The 18,988-nt window shown below is 41.4% G+C and overlaps 2 protein-coding genes across 9 annotated transcripts in view; one reads left to right on the forward strand and one right to left on the reverse strand.

Moving 5' to 3' along the window:
* PLAGL1 (PLAG1 like zinc finger 1) overlaps positions 1-2,929 on the forward strand; it is a 109,551-nt gene extending 106,622 nt beyond the window's left edge. For 4 of the 8 annotated variants that reach the window (XM_032407738.1, XM_032407743.1, XM_032407739.1 and 1 more), the window contains one exon: positions 521-2,929. In XM_032407738.1, the coding sequence (XP_032263629.1) occupies positions 521-1,760 (1,240 nt within the window). In that variant the 3' untranslated portion in view covers positions 1,761-2,929. The remainder of the gene's footprint in view (positions 1-520) is intronic. The other 4 variants (XM_032407744.1, XM_032407740.1, XM_032407745.1 and 1 more) reach the window with 1 other exon arrangement.
* The window catches only part of ZC2HC1B (zinc finger C2HC-type containing 1B), a 46,172-nt gene continuing 28,204 nt past the window's right edge, over positions 1,021-18,988 (reverse strand). The window contains exons 5-9 of the mRNA XM_032407747.1: positions 14,935-15,086; positions 11,594-11,702; positions 5,163-5,247; positions 3,476-4,704; positions 1,021-1,107 (exon numbers count right to left, since the gene is read on the reverse strand). Of these exons, the coding sequence (XP_032263638.1) occupies positions 5,177-5,247; positions 11,594-11,702; positions 14,935-15,086 (332 nt within the window). The 3' untranslated portion in view covers positions 1,021-1,107; positions 3,476-4,704; positions 5,163-5,176. The remainder of the gene's footprint in view (positions 1,108-3,475; positions 4,705-5,162; positions 5,248-11,593; positions 11,703-14,934; positions 15,087-18,988) is intronic.

Genomic DNA, 18,988 nt, shown 5'->3' on the forward strand with positions numbered 1-18,988 from the left:
CAAATAAAATCTTAAAAAAAAAAAAAAAAAAAATGTTTGTTTAGAAATCTTTGTCTAGATGAAACTATGTTCTCAAAGAATATTTTTTTACAGGTACGAAAATTGTATTAGACCTTTAGTGTAGTGCCTGGTTTTTTTTTTTTTTTTTTCCAGTTATAATCTGTATCTGTAGAATCTGGAAAACACAGAAAAGCTATTTTTTAAATGAAAATCTCTTATGCCAGCACCTAGGGAAAGCTATTAACATTTTCCTGTCATCCCCACACTTTTTTTTTTTTTTTAATTTATTTATTTGACAGAGACAGCAAGAGAGGGAACACAAGCAGGGGGAGTGGGAGAGGGAGAAGCAGGCTTCCCGCCGAGCAGGGAGCCCGATGTGGGGCTCGATCCCAGGACCCTGGGATCATGACCCGAGCCGAAGGCAGACGCTTAACGACTGAGCCACCCAGGCGCCCCCCCCACACATTTGACTATTAAGACAAAACAGAGTCTATTACAAAATTTTTCCTTCTGCTCCTAGGCACATGGCTACCCATTCCCCCCAGAAATCTCACCAGTGCGCCCACTGTGAGAAGACATTCAACCGGAAAGACCACCTAAAGAACCACCTCCAGACTCATGACCCCAACAAGATGGCCTTCGGGTGTGAGGAGTGTGGGAAGAAGTACAACACCATGCTGGGCTACAAGAGGCACTTGGCCCTCCACGCGGCCAGCAGCGGCGACCTCACCTGCGGGGTCTGTGCCCTGGAGCTAGGGAGCACAGAAGTGCTGCTGGACCACCTCAAAGCCCATGCGGAGGAAAAGCCCCCTGGCGGAACCAAGGAGAAGAAGCACCAGTGCGACCACTGCGAGAGATGCTTCTACACCCGGAAGGACGTGCGGCGCCACCTGGTGGTCCACACAGGCTGCAAGGACTTCCTGTGCCAGTTTTGTGCCCAGAGATTTGGGCGCAAAGACCACCTCACTCGACACACCAAGAAGACACACTCACAGGAGCTGATGAAAGAGAGTCTGCAGGCCGGAGACCTTCTGAGCACCTTCCACTCCATCTCTCCGCAGTTTCAGTTGAAGGCTGCCCCGTTGTCTCCTTTCCCTCTAGGAGTTCCTGCACAGAACGGGCTTGCAAGTAGCTTGCCAGCTGAGGTACACAGCCACCCCCACAACCCCTCGGATCAGACCTCCCAGCCTGTACAACCGCTGCCAGAGCCCCTGGCCCCCCTCCACCCCGTAACCGCTCCTAGCTCTCCTCCCCCACCCCTCCAGAATCACAAGTACAACACCAGTTCTACCTCATACTCCCCACTTGCAAGCCTGCCCCTCAAAACAGATACGAAAGGATTTTGCAATATCAATTTGCTTGAGGACTTGCCTCTGCAAGAGCCTCAGTCACCTCACAAGCTCACCCCAGGTTTTGACCTGGCTAAGGGAAGTGCTGGTAAAGTGAACCTGCCCAAGGAGCTACCTGCGGATGCTGTGAACCTCACAATACCTGCCTCTTTGGACATTTCCCCCCTGCTGGGCTTCTGGCAGCTGCCCCCGCCTGCTACCCAAAATGCCTTTGGGACTAGCCCTCTCACCCTGGGGCCTGGGGAGTCTCTGCCCCATAGGTTAGGCTGTCTGGGGCAGCAGCAACAAGATCCCTCACTAGCCATGAGCACCATGAGCCTGGGCCAGCTCCCCCTTCCTCCCATCCCCCATGTTTTCCCAGCCGGCACTGGCTCTGCCATCCTGCCTCATTTCCATCATGCATTCAGATGACTGGTTTTTCAAGCATACTTTTCTTATTCTGAAAGGTGTTTTAAGAAGCATTTTAAACATCAGTTATAATAATACAAGGAAAGATTTGGAAAGCAGGACTGGGAATATGGCTTATTCAGTGATGACTGGCTTGAGATGCGAAGAGTTCTCGAACTGCATGTATTGTGCCAATCTGTCCTGAGTGTTCATGCTTTGTACCAAATTTAATAAGCAAGTGTTCTTTAAATGGAACTGCAAATATTGTCATAACCGACATCCAAACGAGGGCTGCTATATATACGTGTTTGTCAAATTGAATTTAATCGTTAAGCCATGATCATAATAATGTTAACTAATTTTATGTGGCACTGCCTAGTAAGGGAACTATGGAAAGGTTTGGATTTCTCCAAAATGGGAGAATTTTTACAATAAGAAAATAACCTTTATATTGCATATTATAACTAGGCTGTGTATTTCTTTTCAGGGATTTTTCTACCTTCAGGGTTGGATGTAGTTTAGTTACTATTGCCATAGCCAACCTGTAGTTTTACAGAAACAATTTCTTGTGGAATAATAGACGTCTCCATTTTAATAAAGCATTTTAAATGTAGTTTGAATATTTTCCACAAGATGCTACAATGTGAGTTATCACTTCATTTATCTTAAAGACTAAACTGGTTGTCAGTTACATCTGACAGAAAAAAAAAAAATCACTGTGTAACCAGGTTAAGTGGTAAAATAATCCAGGCGTCAGTCAAAAAAAGCATTTTGCTGACTTTAATATTGATTATATTTTTTAACAGGAATTTAAGAAAATATTACTGGAATTTAAAAATATATATATATATATTAAACAAGAATTTTCTTTGCTCTGTCTGGCTTAAGATACTACTCTGCTTTATTATTTTTAATCACCAATAAATGCATTTTAAATTCATCATTTAAGTCAATATTAGTTTTATTCAAAAAGGTTAACATTTACAATGTAACTATAATCTATGTCTTGAATTTGGTATCTAATGAGTTTTAAAAATATAAAACCTAACCTTTTTTTAAAGCTCCTTTGTCTTTCTTTTGTGTTTAGAGGCTTTCTATATGAAGATATATCTTACATATAATAAACTCTACAAATCCTGCATACTTGACTGATTTTTATATACAACTACACCCAGGTAACCATGTAGATGGAGTTTCATGAAAACATTTCCAGCTCCCTACCCAGCTCCCTCATGCCCCCTCCTGGTCATTACTTCCCCCACAGAAACTACTATTCTGACTTCTATTCAGCATCTATTAGGTACTACCTTTTTTTTTTTTTTTTTTTTTTTGAGTAAATTAGGATTTAAGGTGGAAGCTCATATGCTTAAGTTCCTAGCGCTATTAATTTATTTCTAAAAACTAGTGATAGAACATTTGGATCTTTCCATAATATTATGTAATAATTTATTTCTGATGTGTATGTCAGAGTACTGGCCACTGGAGTTTAGCCTACCCTGGGCTACTATGTTCCAGTTTTATAATGGTCCTGACCATTAATTTTTTATACAAATTAGAAATTTGCCTATTCCTTATTGGGATTTCTTCAGAAAGTATTATGACCCCTTGAATCTGACAAGCCTGTTTTTGTTTCACCTCTAATGAGGGTGGGGTGGGTGGAGAGAAGGAAGCCTTGAGTACCTCTGCCCATCAAAGAAGCCTATTGGCCAATGTGAGAAACCGTGGCCCACAGCCCTTACCAGTGATGCCGAGGACCATGATGGGCAGCAGACAAGTGGCCCGGGCTTGGCTGTAGTATGTGGAACCTACATGGTAGAGCCTTAATGTACAGTTTAACCTGGGGGTAGGAAATGAGACAAAGGGATAAAGGTTACCTCTTCATGAAGTAGGAATCCACGGGGATGCCTACCTCCATTCCTATATCTGCTCTTACCTCTCCGAGAGAAGGTGATCTGCCAGAGCATGAGGAGAAGGAGAGTACTGGCTCACCTTAGCGAAATCTCCCAAGATCCATTCACAGAAGCTTCCACAAATACTTTTATGTGGCTTAGTAGTCTTCAGTCCATTCCAGGACACATACCTGATTTCCCTGAGCATAAAACAGCATTAGATCCCCAAAATACAGATCCTAAGAGTTTCAGGTGTTGTGTTCGGGGCATTACAAGTGGGAGTAGGTTGGGATTCTCCTACTTAAATTTAGACAGGAAAAATGGCTTAATTCCTAATTGAAATTCCTTGAGGTCAAGAAAAAAAAAAAAAAAAGTTCTTAAATGAAAAAAGCGTAAGTATAAAGGACTCTACAAAGAGAGTTTATTCACCCTGAGGACAGCAAAGAAAAGGAACAGAGCCATATAAACCAGTGGTGGACTAACCAGCTGGCTTCTGATTCAGCCATGATAAATAAATAACCTGAGTCCACTTAAGAGCACCCTTCCCACAGGAGGGGAGGGTTACTGTAACTGTTCCTCCATGGCAGTGTTTCCCCAAAAGCTGTGTGCACTGGTCTGAGACAATTCCTCATGGTATACAGATGGACACTTAAAATAGGAACACTTACTGATTAAAGTTCATTAGAAGCAAGTATCAAAAACGGGATTTCACATTATGTAGGCTGAAGCTAGGTAAAACACTATTTTCCTAGTTAAGTAAATAATGCTAGTAAGTAAAACTCCAAAGACTGTTTTCCTAAAAGGTTCTAACACCAAAGCAACATTTCTTTAAAAACCTATTAACTGTAATTAAAACAAAAAGTCAACCACTGACATACAGGTTGATGTGTTGTTTAATATTGTTTTGAAAATTTTAAAGAGAGTAATGAAGAAGAAAAGGTGAATCTGGTTTTTACTTGTCCTCCATTATGTCTCAAGAAGAATCGTGGGCTTACAAACAGCCGTCCACCTTTCCTTCCCCCTTAGGTGGCATTCCTGGGTACACAGCCATCCACGCTGATGAGTTAAAGGGAGACGGTCTGAAAACAACAAAAGGCATTTACTTTAGAACTTCATTGTTTCCACACTGAGAAAGTTAAATAATGTAGGCATCTTTACATTTTAACAAACTATTCACAGTATCAAGAAAAAAGTCTCCACAGCAGCCCTGATATTCAGTATCTATCTCAGGGAACTGTCCCTTTTGGGGGAAATGTGTTTGGAAAAAGGGACACGTTGGTAGCTTCCAGGGCAAAATGAGGACGCATTCCCCTTTCCTGTTAAGTCCAGTCAGAAGCTGAATATCATTTTCAAACTATACGTTTAACAAAAGAGTAGGTTTCAAGAGCACACATTTTGTTAACCCAACTGAAGACTTACCCAAATTTCTCTTTGGTTTGCTTGCTATGGATTCATTCTCTTAAAGGCTTACTAACTGTATCTTGCACATTCGATGATCAGGAACACCTGGATTAGAGGTTAATTTTTTTTTTCTTACCTGGCCTCTAGGAGTTAATCTTTTTCAGAAGATTTAGCAAATCCTTGTCTGAGTTTTGCTCCAGAAGTAGGGTCCACGGCTAATCCTTTGCAGACATAAACAGATTTGTTATTATGTAAAAGCAAACATTAGCAAGAAAAAAAGGAATGATTATGAAATCCTCACATCGGATTCAAAAGTTTCTCTTCTTCCTTTTTGTTTTGTTCTGTTTTGTTTTGTAGCTATAGACAAGTACTCAGTCTCTATCCTGGGCCAAATAATAAGAAAATAGGGACACTCTCAGGCACCTTCTCTCCTCTGCCCCTAGCCCTTCTTCACTTACTCACCGATAGGCCCTTTGGACCACCACCTCAGGTGGCCCGCCATTTAAACAATCTGACTCTCCCCACCTCTCCCCACTGCTGTCCTGGCTTTCGAAATGTTCCCTGAGTATATCATGTCTTCACAGTTCTTTGCCTGCTCTCATTCCAGAAAGGGTTTGATAAGCCTTATGGAAGCATGAGATGCCTTTCCTCCCAGGAGTTATTTACATAGCGATGGACTCATTCCACTAACAGGATTCTTTTCCTTTGTGCCCAGCAGCACCATCAAGTATGAGGATGAAGGAGTTTATAGATATAAGCATGTCATACCACGGTCTGTTTTGTACCACATGGTATGGGACAGGAGTCTCAGAGATACCATTTTTTTGTAAATGGAACAATTCCCCTCTGTCCTAGAGCCCTCCATTCTACTCATAGTGTTTTGTGAAGGGGAAGTCAGCAAACAACCCAAGGAAATTGTGAATCAAACTATCAAAAGACATAGGAATAGAAAGTTTTCAGTGTTCATTTTACCAAAAGATCTACAAGTTTTAGGTCTTCCCAAGAATCAGCAACTGACCCTCTGATACTCATTATATTGACCATAATTAAACTAGCTAAGGAAGGGATGCTAGTACAGGTAAGATGCTTAGCTTCATCAAATCCACCGGCTCCAGAAATAAAAGCAGAGCCCACCCCAACAAAGTTGTACAATGCAATTCACTAAATACATGATGCAACACAGCTCTAGAACCCAGAACTGTATTTTCATAGTGATCGTAGTGTCTGTGTCTAAGTACTGGAGGGGCTGTTGCTCGGCAAGACATTCTCAGGAGATCAGTCCCCTGGATATCCAAACCCTCGGGAAAATAGTCACTAGTTAGAGATCCACTGACTAGGTTATAAACTCACTTTCCAACTGAACATTAGAATCTTTGTGAGAATGAAGGAAGATCTACACCTTACTCCAAAACAACTTCCATACATAAATATATATATATAAATTACATATTACACATTAAATATATTTATAGGTTGTAAATATTATAGGTAATTATTATATTATAAATGCATATCTCCTTAATGTTTCCATTTTGGACCCAGTTTTTCCAAAGCAGACGAGGATCTGGTCAGGCCTACCCCTTTCCATGGAATTACTTGAGCAAGTTGCTTAGCCTCTCTGTTCTTCCCTTGCCTGTAAACCAGGAATCCGAACAGCACGTTTACCCCTGTGCTATTGTGAGGATTAAATGAGTTAATATATGTAGTGCTTAGAAGAGTGTCCGATGTAAATTTGGGCTACTATCCATGTGAGTTATTTAGCACAGCAAAAAAGTAGAAGCAATCGATGTGCTCAACACCAGGAAAAGAGCTAAATATTAAGTCATCTTGTGATACTATGTTTTAACAACAAAAACAACAACACCTCTTTTGCCATAGGGAAATCTTCAGAACGTGTTAGTGAAAAATATCAGGATGTGTATAGGGCCTATAATCCTAAACTTTGATGAGAGGGGGAAAAAAAGAAAGAGTATAAATAGAAAAAAATGGAAGAAGATATTGGTGTTAACAGTGATCATGTCAGGATGTGGAATTCTAAGTGACTTTTTATTTTCTTCACACCTTTCCCCCATTTTCCAATATTTTCTACACTAAGCATTCATTTCTTACATGATACTTTCTAGACATGCTCTTTCTCAAAAGCATTTTTTGCAGACAAACAGCAGAGCTAGAAACAAGAAGTTCCCAGGCCCCCACGATTGCCTAACTCACAGAGCCGCGCGTGCCGGAGAATGCATCACCAGCGTCTGTTTTTATCACAGATAGTCTGGGCGCCTCGCTGAGCCTTTATGGCTCCAGGGCCAGCCTTCCATTCTATAATTTCTGTTCACACCCCAACTCTTTCCTATGCTTTGGCCAAATGGGCCATTTGTTTCCAAAGTATGTCCTCTGCATTTTCATTTTCATAGCTTTATTCATTCCATCTTCAACTTTTCTCCACTGGTCAAAATCTACCTCATCCTGAAAGCTCACTCCGAATGTCTCAACCTCCACCACGACCCTCTCTCTCAGACTGATACCTCCTCCATAAAGTCTCCTGGGCAAAGTTGATCTCTTTCTTGTATCCCCTTAGAACTTTTATTTCTGATTGTTAAATATTCAATATAATTGACTGTCTCTCCCCCTAGACTTTTAAGAATCTATGAGCATAAGAAATAACCATGCATAATAATTATGTGATGAACGAATGAATCCTCTGAACATCCATGGCAGCTGTGAATCACCTTCATACAACATTACATGCTTTCTTGCATCAGAGATCTTCCTGCACATGCTTATCTTCTCATAAGACTCTAGAATGAATAAGGATTGTGACTTACACACATGTATCTCCCGACTGTGAATTTAGAACAAAAGGCTGTACATGGAAGGTACTACATGTTTCTTTTACTCAAGAGAGTTTAAGAATGAAAGCCAGAGTTTTAGGGAGTTAACTACCAGTTAGATGAAAGACGGTAAGGATTTATGTGGAAGGCGAGTGACACCAAGTGGTCTAAACTACTGATTATCAATCCAGAAACAGCAAAGCCCAGCAACTACAATTTTTAAAAGACTCTCATATTACAAACAGAGTAAGACTGAGCAGAACAGAACCAATGGACAGTAAGATGCAAATTGGTTCACACATGAGCCTGTTCATATTAGTGAAAGGCAGTGCTTTTTTCCAACCCTTAAATATTTTTGAGAATTCACCTCCCCTCAACATACTTCTTATATGTTCAATATGCTTTCTCCCCAGAATGACTCCAAATGAAATATGACTAATTTAAAGGCACACCAACACTGGAGACTTTCTATTTAAATGTAAGAAAGTGAGGGGCACCTGGGTGGCTCAGTCAGGCGTCCAACTCTTGATTTTGGCTCAAGTCATGATCTCAGGGTCATGAGATTAAGCCCCATGTTGGGCTCCACACTGAGTGTGGAGCCTGCTTAAGATTCTCTCTCTCTCCCTCTCCTTCTGCCCCTCCCCGCCCCTGCTCGCATACATACTCTCTCTAAAATAAATAAATCTTTTGGAAAAAATAAGTGTAAGCAAGTGAGGCTACAGGAAAAGACAAGAAATTAAATTTTAAAAGCATCTTAAACCTGAAATAAAATTAAGAATTATCTCTTAAAGCTAATTAACATGACAATTCTAATTCACATGCCAATAATTTAAGTGGGAAATTATAGAATCAAGATACCTACTTTCTCTCATATATTTCACCTCACATGTGCCATCAACAATTCTAATAAGAAGGGATTCAGCAGTACAATTAAAAATAGGCAAAGTAGACAGATCCTAACCTTCTTGAAACTTACATTCCTTTTTGGTGGTGGGAGACAAATATGTATTAGATATTAGATGGTGATGAATGCTATTAAATGAAACTACAAAGGGAATTATGGAGGGTTTGATTAAGTTTAAATGGAGAGGTTGGGGGGCCTCAATCTGAAGATGACACTCAGCAAAGAACTGAAGGGAGCGAGCAGTGCAGATTAGTGGGGGACCGGTCTGGTTTTCAGCTGAAGGAGCAACTAGTGTGTATGGGCCCCGAGCCCAGGAGTGGCAGGCCTATTATGGTAAAGGAACAACACTGAGGCAGTGGTGGTATAGAATGTGCCTTCTACTTAGTAACATCACAGTGGTCCTAAACCACCTTATACGCAAACAATGAATCATGGAACACTACATCAAAAACTAATGATGTAATGTATGGTGATTAACATAACAATAAAAAAGAATAAACATAATACTATTTTGCTTACACCTACTGGCTACATCTACTTTTCCTATGTATCAGAATGGTGTCTCTAGAACATTCTGCCTCATGTCACATACTGGGACACGTCACAGGATGTGTCACATGTACTGGGATGTGTCGCATACTGGGACACAAGACTTTTGAATTCTAGTTTAGGATCTTTTCACTTACGCCTTGCTGCTACTTTAAAGAAATTATTTAGTCCAAGAAAGAAGTTTTTCTTTATTTTCAACACTATACCTGACACACTGTCTTCTTCCATTCCTGATCTTTTTGCGAGTTTACTAGACCAGGGAATGAAGGTCCTAGATGCCACTGCTGTACTCGGATCGGACTTTTGCACATTGTCAGAGTTCTCTAATCACAATGAATTAAGAAATATTCCCTCTAGGGGCGCCTCAGTGGCGCAATTGGTTAAGCATCCAACTCTTGATTTTGACTCAGGTCATGATCTCAGGGTCATGGGATCGAGCCCCGTGTCAGGCTCCAAGCTCAGCATGGAGTCTACTTGAGATTCTCTCTCTCCCTCTGCCCCTCCATCCCCCACTCTCTCTCTCAAACAAATAAATAAATCTTTAAAAAGAAAATATTCCCTCCTGGCAAGTAAGCTTTAACCTCAAACTTAAAGGAGGGCTTTTCACTTTCAGGAAGCATTATAATACAATCTTTGAAAAAAATAACAAAAGAAACCATAATATAAAGAATTTATCTCTTCTGAAGGACACTAATCTTTATACTTGAGAAATATAGCTTAGTGAAAGTTTTACCAAATAAACTCATATGTGGTTTGAATTTATTTTTTTCTAAGTGAAAACTAAAACCCCACTGTTAAGTTTTCATAGATCAGGAAAAAACTAATGACTTGGGTTTACAGCGCTATGGGGAATCTTTTTAAAATGCCCCATTCCATTTTTACCCCATGATAAACAACCCATGAGGAATTTAAAAACTAATAATAAGGCTTTCTGGTGACTTCATGGACTGTGAGACTGGCAGTTAGTTCCTACTCTGGTTCTGATAACACCTTCAAAATAAGACACCTGATCAGAGGCGCCAATATGGTCATGAGTTAATTCACATTGCCTTCATAGTGCAATGTTGATCATAAAGAAGAATGACACGTTGATTAAGGCAGTTTAGTGAAGAGAGGTAGCAAAATAGATATCTCATTCAGCTCTGGTGTTTACCAGTCGTGTGCCTTGAACAAATAACATCCTCTCTGAGCTGTTTCCATTTCCACAGATTAAAACATTTGGAAGCTTACGAGGAGGATAAAATGAAATGGGTCTAGCACATGGTTAAGTACTGTAATAGTGGTTAGGCCTTCCTGCTACTTGAAAGAAATTATTTAGTTCAGCAAGGAAACTTTCCTTTTTCTTCCCCAGCTTTATTGAGATATAAGTAAATAGAACATTGTGTAAGTTTCAGGTATACAATGTGATGATTTGATACACATATATATTGCAAAATAACTACCACAAAAAATGTTAACAAATCCATTGCCTCACATGGTTACCTCTGGGGTGTGTGTGTGTGTGTGTGTGTGTGCATGTGCGTTTGTGTAGTGCGAACATCTAAGATCTACTCTCTTAGCAACTGAGGTGCTAAGTATACAATATAATATAATATACAATATAATATTGCTAACTACCGTCAGCACGTGTCCAGATCCCCAGCACTTACACGTGGAGTCTGTACCCTGAGACCATCGTTTCCCCCCTCCCCACCCTTACTCCTGGCAACCACCATTCTATTTCCTGTTTTTATGAGTTCAACTTTTTTTAGATTCCACATGTAAATGTGATCACACAGTATTTATCTCTGTCTGAACTAGTTCACTCAGCATAATAACCCCAATGTCCATCCATGTTGTCACAGAAGGCAGAATCTCCTTCTTTTTATGGCTGAATAATATTCCACTGTGTATACATACAACATCTTTAACCGTTCACCCATCAACAGACACTCGGGTTGTTTTCGTATCTTGGCTATTTGTTTTCTTCTTATTTCCACACGATACCTGACACACCGTTATCTCCCATTCTTAACCTCTTTTCAATTTTACTAGACCAGACAATGATGATTTAGACCACACTGCTGTAATGGTATCTGACTCTGTATATTGACAGAGTTATCGAATCCTGATAAATTAGGAAAATTCCTTCTTGGCAAATAAACTTTAACGTCAAACAAACCCATATATCTTTATATCCAAAAGCAACACTTGACGTCAAACCTTTGCCGGCTGCCAACAAATTCCAAAGCTGAGAGTGGCTCCCCTCTGGTCCCTCATTTGATCGTTGACATGCTTACTCCGACTCACCTGGCCTCGCTGGGGCCACATTTGGCACTGCCAGGGCCCTGTTCTGCAGCAGGGCTCCCACGGCACTGGTTACAGTTGGCTCTTTTTTTGGACTCATCTGAGCCCTAGCCTACAGAGAGAGCAAGAGAGAGGGGGACCAGCTCTGTGACCTCAGGTAGCGCCCAGGAGGTAGAGCTGTTTCCACTTAACCAGCAGCAGACCGGACTCACCCCCAGGCCCTGCCGCACCCAGGGGAAGGGGACATGCACACCCTGTGCCCTAGCTCGCCTGCTGTCTTGCTGTTCTCAGAGCCATGTCTGGGTTTCGGCACTTTCATTCCATAATCAACCCTTGAGGGGAGTGGTGATATGTTAATCCTGTAAAATTAGTTGTATGGAGACATAAGAAATCACTTAATGTCAGTAAGGATAGTTATGGAACATTTTAGTTTTTCATTTTCCTTGAAAATGATTTTGTTTTTAAATACATGAACAGAGAAGAAAAACAGACGTTGGCAGGCAGCAAATGTTTTAAACATGGAATTCCATCATCTCCACACCACGCCCCTGTCTGCTGAGCAGCGGTAGCAGAACAGTTACATTAATACAGAATAAGGACCAAAAGGTCCTTTGGGAGCTTCTTACCTAGCTACCGGTCCCAACATTTCCATGGCAACGGCTGTATAAAGATAACCTGTTACTCCAAGTGAGAATTCTCACTTGGACAAGGACAGCTACGAGGTTACAGCAGGCAGCTCATCCCCATCCAAACCCAGACAGCTATTTTCAGAGGCCCATATTGGTCTCTTTTGGTTAAGGGTATAACACATTTTTAAAGTTGATTATGTTTAAAATAGAAACACATTTCAGCTGTGCTGTTAACAGCCCGTCAGAAGTAAAACAACCCCTCCCTCTTTGTTCCACTCTGAATAAGCCTCACTATTAGCCAGGGCCCGAGTGGTGAAGCTGCCACAAGGGAAACAAGGACTGCCGTTCAGCTACGGTCTACAGTGAGTTTCCTCAGAAAGCAACTAATTTTTCCTCTGTGTTCCCAATTACCACTTAGTTCTGGAAAACAAGGAGAGGAACAAGGCCAAGTCACTGGTTACACTCAGGACGGCCAGCTGGCCTCCTTCAGGAATAAAAAGCACTTCCGTTTGCTGCTTCCCTGGGCTCCCTTTGGCCCCACTAATGTGACTAACTTCGTGGACTGGTTAGAACCATTCGAAGAAACGTGCTGCTTTAGAAGGTCTAGGTTTTACTTAGAAAATGTTTCCAAAATTCAGTTGAATTCAAGCCCAAAGCAGTCATATACCCCCCAAATTGTGGTGCCTATCCCACCAACAAGAAAGGACCACCAGAGAGGAGGAGGAAGGAGGATGGGGCAGTATGGAAGGAGGATGGGGCAGTATGGAAAGAGGAACCTTATGTGCAAGGCACTTTGTTTATATTGTTTATAATCCTCCCAACAACACAGCAAGGTATAGATTAAAGTGAGTCTCAAAGAATTTAGTTGCCGTAAGTTTACCTACAGATAATAAATTACAGAATTGAGAGTCAAACCCTGGCTACTGATTGCAGAATCTGGGCTCCTTCCACACTGCATGGCTCCCATGCTAGTTCAGTGTAAAGACTGAATCTCTAACAACTATATTTATCGTAACCACCCTGCCTGCCCCACCAACACACCTATTTCCTCCTTCCTCTCTTTCTTTATCTAGATGCCTAGGCTCTGCAGCTAAAACCCTTCTTGTCACCCCATATCGTAACAGCTTCTCATTCCCACCCATTCTTTCTCAAATTCTCCTCCACACACAGCCCGTTTGTCCTCCTCTGGGCCCTCATTCTTTATCTGTTGCTGTGACTCCTGACCATGGCCAATCCATCTGAACACTGGTGGCAAAGGTGATCTTTCTAAAAAACCAATTCTGTGTCACTCCAGTCTGTACTATTCAACGAGTCTACACTGCCCATAGAATGACACGAGGCAAATAATCAACAACTAGACAGGAAAGCTAAGAAAGTTGATCTGCAGAGAGAAGAGCAAGCAGAAGCACAGCAGGATGAAGAGACAAGATGGGAAGGTGGAGAGGAAGACTTGCTGGGTTCATGGGGACTTTCCAGGTCCTGCTTCAGATCCTCGAGCTTTTGGGCAACTATCCACTTCCTCTTTTCCCTCTCTCTGAACTGACTCGAGTGAAAGCTCTTCTAGATCTGATGCCCCCTGCCTGTCCCTTCTCCATCACATCCCACAGGCACTCCATCCATTAGCCCCACATGGTGAACTCCTCAGGCCACAAACTGGACATTTTGTGTGTAATGTCCTCCCCAACTCCCACTCTAGGCTGGTGAACCCATCTGATATTCAAGGGGGAAATGCTGCTCCTCTTCGAAGCCTCCCACGGCTCACAATGGCCTCTTCCTCCATAGTGCTCCATATACATCAACTACCACAGCTTCCCACTGCCTTGTTTCCACGTCCTCCTCCTTCACTGAGCTACAAATGCTGATCAACCAGCACCCAGCACAGTGTCTGGGACAGAGCAGATATTCAGTAACTGTCTAATGTATGTCGAGATAGAGCTTAGAGTCCACAGTCTGTGGGATATGCTGTTGGAGAGGCTCCCACCCTTATTACATACTGGATTTCATGGAAATCTTTCTAAATATGTTTCATACCCTCAAGTATTCAGACCAATTTAATCTTCCCTTGGTTTCTGAGCCATGTTTATGAAACTAACAGCTTTTGCAGTATACTGTAAGTTATATCCCTGGGACCTCTGATGTTTATGAAGCTGTTTGCTGGACTCCAGTTCTGTTTTTATAAATCTATTGTCTTCCTAGTCAGGCAGTCATTTTACTTATCTGTACCTATTTAAAACAGCTGCTTCCATTCATTTACTTTAACTTGCTGATTCTGTGGCTTTAAATAAAAGGCTACCGACCCTCTCCTCTATTGTAGAGCAAAACACACGACCTATAGAACAGTCTTCCTTTGATAGCTTCCCCACTCAGGCAGCTTCACTTCAGGTTCACAATGCTTTTCTGGATGGTTAAGGCCGATAACTACCGTTGTATAAGACAGAGTTTTACCATAATACTATAGAAAAACTACTTACATATTCAAGACTCCATCCTAAGAAGCTTCAAACACTACAGAAATATTTTTTTCTACAACACCCAAAGGTGCTGTTAGCTACAAAGCCTCATAAGAAGGCAACTTCCAGGAGGATGAGTGACAGTGATCAGCTATCTTGATCCTTACACTTCTCAGGATGGGTAACTTAGGTTCCCTAGCAAATTCTACCTGCTTGCCCCGACCACGCAAGGGCACAGAGCCAACACTTGGGGAGAGATATCTACCTGTACTCTCGATGCCAACTTGGCTGCTGTTTGGGCTGGATCAAAGACTCGGCGAGAAGACTGATCCTTGCAGAAATTAATATGTCGGTTGGCTGCAGCTTCATTAAACCTCCTCATACAATATGGGCATTGAATATAATCTAAATGCAAAGCTAACAACAAAAGGCAATTAACATTTCAAAAACAACTCTGGAATGGACTATATGACATGAAATAAATGGGATATGAACTCTGCTCCAACATAAAAGAATGAAGTCCCAGACTGGTTTGAGAAAGCTTATGCCAGAGGGGAAGGTATGCAAGGGCGCAAATAAAGGACATAGCAGGGGGGACATTTTTCTGTCTATACACTTATTTCAATTAAGAGTGTGCCCTTAAAATGTTTACATTATATACTTTTTAGAAAATAGACTCATTATACTTAGGAACTTCCCAATTAAATGAATTATTTAGTGAATCCTTATGTAAAGAAAGTAGTCCTAGAACCACAGAACGTTGGTACTGATGATGCCCTGAAGGACACAGAAGATTCCGAAGCCCAGGCTGTGGTACCACATGGGACAGATCACACAGAAGTTATGGAGCTACTCTCCTTCCCTATGGAAGGAGAAAGATGTTTCAAATTTGGGGGCTTGGGGGATGGGATTTGAAGCCAGTGTCACTGGCAGAAAGACACACTGCTTCTGCAGGGGTTGATTTTTTTCACTGAACTCCTAAGTGAGGAAGCAAATAATAAGTTCAGGAAGGAGGTGAAGTAAAAGGAAAAAGGTGGGGTTCAAAAAGGAGAAAAGGGAAAGAAGGAGGGGTGATGGGAAAGTGGCTCCAGAAACAGCTTCAGCTTCCAGTGTTAGAACCTCCCAGGCAGCTCTGTGGGTACTAGACCCTCTGTGCTTCTGTGGAATACCAACTGGTCTCAGTGTGGCTCTCATTTGTAATTAATAAACAGTGAGAGAAATGGGAAGTGAGAAAGTTCCAGTCTTTTTAGAATGAGGAGAGGCTCACAGCAAAGCCAGTTTGGAGCCCACCCCACTAAAGCAAGCAGGAATGTGAGATTTGTTTTTGTTTAGTTTAGTTTAGTTTTGTTTTAGGCACCTCTAAGGGATGACAAAGTGGATATGAGCGACATAAGAAAGATCTGAGACAGCCCCAACCTCGGACTCTGTATGGAAGTTTGGGTTAGTGTATAGTCAAAATTCCTACATGTGTGGATGAATATTTGAAGCAGTGATGTCTTCAAGGTTAAGAATTTTTTGAAGGCATCCTTTTAAAAAATCTGAGGGGTTTTCTGTTTGAACAAATCATTTCCTAAAATGAATATTCATAGAACTAACAATTGGAATACATAAGAAATTGGAATATAGTAAAAGATGAGCACTTAGCCTAACCTTTTCACATTCTGGAAGGCAGTACTTAACCAATTCGATATGTATTGAACACCAATTACATGCCAGGCACTGGTTTATACTTGGGAGGTACAATGTCTCTGTCATCAAGGACTAAGCGTTCCAATACAGAAAGAGTTTTCCCACGGTGATAAATTCCTTGGACAAAAATAAAATAGGATAGCACTGGGAAATGATGAAGGCCCCATAGCCTGCCTGACTGGTTTTGAGCCCAAGCTCTTCACTTGCTGTATGTGTGAACTTCGGCAAGTTACTCAATCTCCCTAAGCTTCAATTTCCCCAGTCCCTACATACCACCTATTTCACCAGGCTGTTGTGAAAGTTAACTTAGATAATCCACACTGGGGCTGGGTATAGTGGGTGGGTGGAACATCTTATTACTCCGAGAAAACAGGCCCAGCAAGGTTGTGTTTCTAGGTACCAAACAGGAATGCAACCGCTTATAAAAGTAAAATCGAAAGTGCCATTATTGTGCAGAACTCATTTACAATGATGTAGAAAACAATCTACAACTCTGCTCTTGGTTTGGTGGTTTCTTCAGTTTGACCAGCTGAGAGTCAAGGCTCCTATCAGAAATGCTGCTACCCTTAAACCTACTCAGGGATGGGGCGCCTGGGTGGCTCAGTTGGTTAAGTGACTGCCTTCGGCTCAGGTCATGATCCTGGAGTCCTGGGATCGAGTCCCGCATCGGGCTCCCTGCTCAGCAGGGAGTCTGCTTCTCCCTCTGACCCTCCTCCCTCTCATGCTCTCTCTCATTCTCTCTCTCTCAAATAAATAAATAAAATCTTAAAAGAAAAAAATTAAAAAAAAAAAAAACCTACTCAGGGTTAATGTGCACAATGATTACAGCAGTGACTGCATGGCTTCCTTACTCCACCTGTTGGTTCATGGACTCACTGCCACCCTTCTGTGTATTTGGCACTGTCTGTCACCATGGAGACAACAAAACTGAAGTGTATTTCCCTCCCAACAAGTCTCAGAGACAGCTAGAAGGCAAGGCAAAGAAGCAATTACTGCTCGTGGTATAAGCTTTGAAAGGAGGAAGGACTGGGTCCTCCAGGAGCCCAGAGGAGGGACATAAAGCCCAGACTTAAAGGGGCAGAGAAAGGAAACTTAACCACTCTGAAAACGGGAAAAAAAATTTTTTTTGCAACAATAATCTGAACACAGCATGACTGAGTAGCATGTTCTACCCTCATCTCAATCTGAGTCACCTCTTCCTCTATCAACAATGCTGTCATGAACATCATTATGTGCTATTTATTTCAATACATTATGATATTTAAGGTCTGACTACAAATGGATTCTTATGACAGTTATGGGGAAGGTGGCCAGACCTCAAAAACATTAAAGTAGCCAAACAAGGATCATTTTAAAATGCAAGCGTTTTGTTGAGTACCCATGTCTATGTAGCCTGTGAAACAGAGACCAAATATCCCAGACCTCACTGAGAATCTCAATTATAAATATTCTATATTGTTGTTCCTATAAAGTGTCACAACATGCTAGAAAGCTGAATGATTGGCAGACTTATTTAAGTCAGTAAGAATTAGAGTAATCAAATGCATGTCACAAAAACTGAGTTGTGAAGGAATCATGGTGAGAAAAAAAAGGAAATGACCTGCAAAGTCATGCATAATAGGCTCCATTATATATAACCCCAGTTATGTCTGTATAAATTTTCTAGTATTTAAGTCTGAGAATATATGGGCTAATATAAAATCCCCACGCAATCTAACTAATGGAGTAGTAATGAAAATATGCTATTTTAGATAATCATTTTGGTACATAAAATTATAATAAGGGCACAGGGAAGAATTTAATTATAAAGATGTATTTTAGCATAAAAATGTAAGGGCAGAAAAAAAAATTGTACATTTGATGAGGCCTTACAATGGGAATTATTTATTTTAAGGAAACAATAATCGCCACATGTTAAATCCAATGTGGAAATTAGAGAAATCCACATGGCAGGACAGCTGACATAGTTTCATTTATTTGCCTCAGGAACTATAAAGTAGACACCAATCCTGTAGCTTCTGCTATTAAAAGGAAGTACTGCTTTTAAATCATAAAAGATTTTTTTGTTGTTGTATAAGGCTTGTTGCCAAAGTATTATCAAATCATAGCCATAGATCTTTCTACTTTCACATTATTTTAAGCTACTTTCTCATTAGCACCCAGCAAAAGTGAAGCAATTATTAAGATTTCCTGGCACACTAGAACGCCCACAACAGTTGTGGCCAGGCCCATCAGCCAGCTGCGCGGGAGCTAATCCCACCCCCCAGCACACCACGGCAGCTGCAGCCAGGCCTCTCAGCCAGCTATGCCAAGGGCAGCCCCACCCCCCATGCACTCACAGCAGTTATGGCCCAGTCACAACAGGACAGTACAAGCAGCCCACATAGGGCACACTCCTGGAGCTCCTGGTTCTGTTGACCAGAGCGGGACTGCAATACTGGGCCCCACCGGATGTGTTCTACATAAGGCCACTATCTTCAAGATCAGGAAACATAACTGACCTACTAAATACATAGAAACAAACAGAGAGTAAGAAAAAAAGAGACAGAGTAATATGTTCCCAACCGAAGAATGAGAAAAAACCTAAAAAACAAACAAACAACAACAAAAAACTAAACAAAACAGAGATA

This window comes from Phoca vitulina, unplaced genomic scaffold (assembly GCF_004348235.1).
Source record: "Phoca vitulina isolate PV1807 unplaced genomic scaffold, GSC_HSeal_1.0 scaffold9, whole genome shotgun sequence".
Taxonomy (NCBI): domain Eukaryota; kingdom Metazoa; phylum Chordata; class Mammalia; order Carnivora; family Phocidae; genus Phoca; species Phoca vitulina.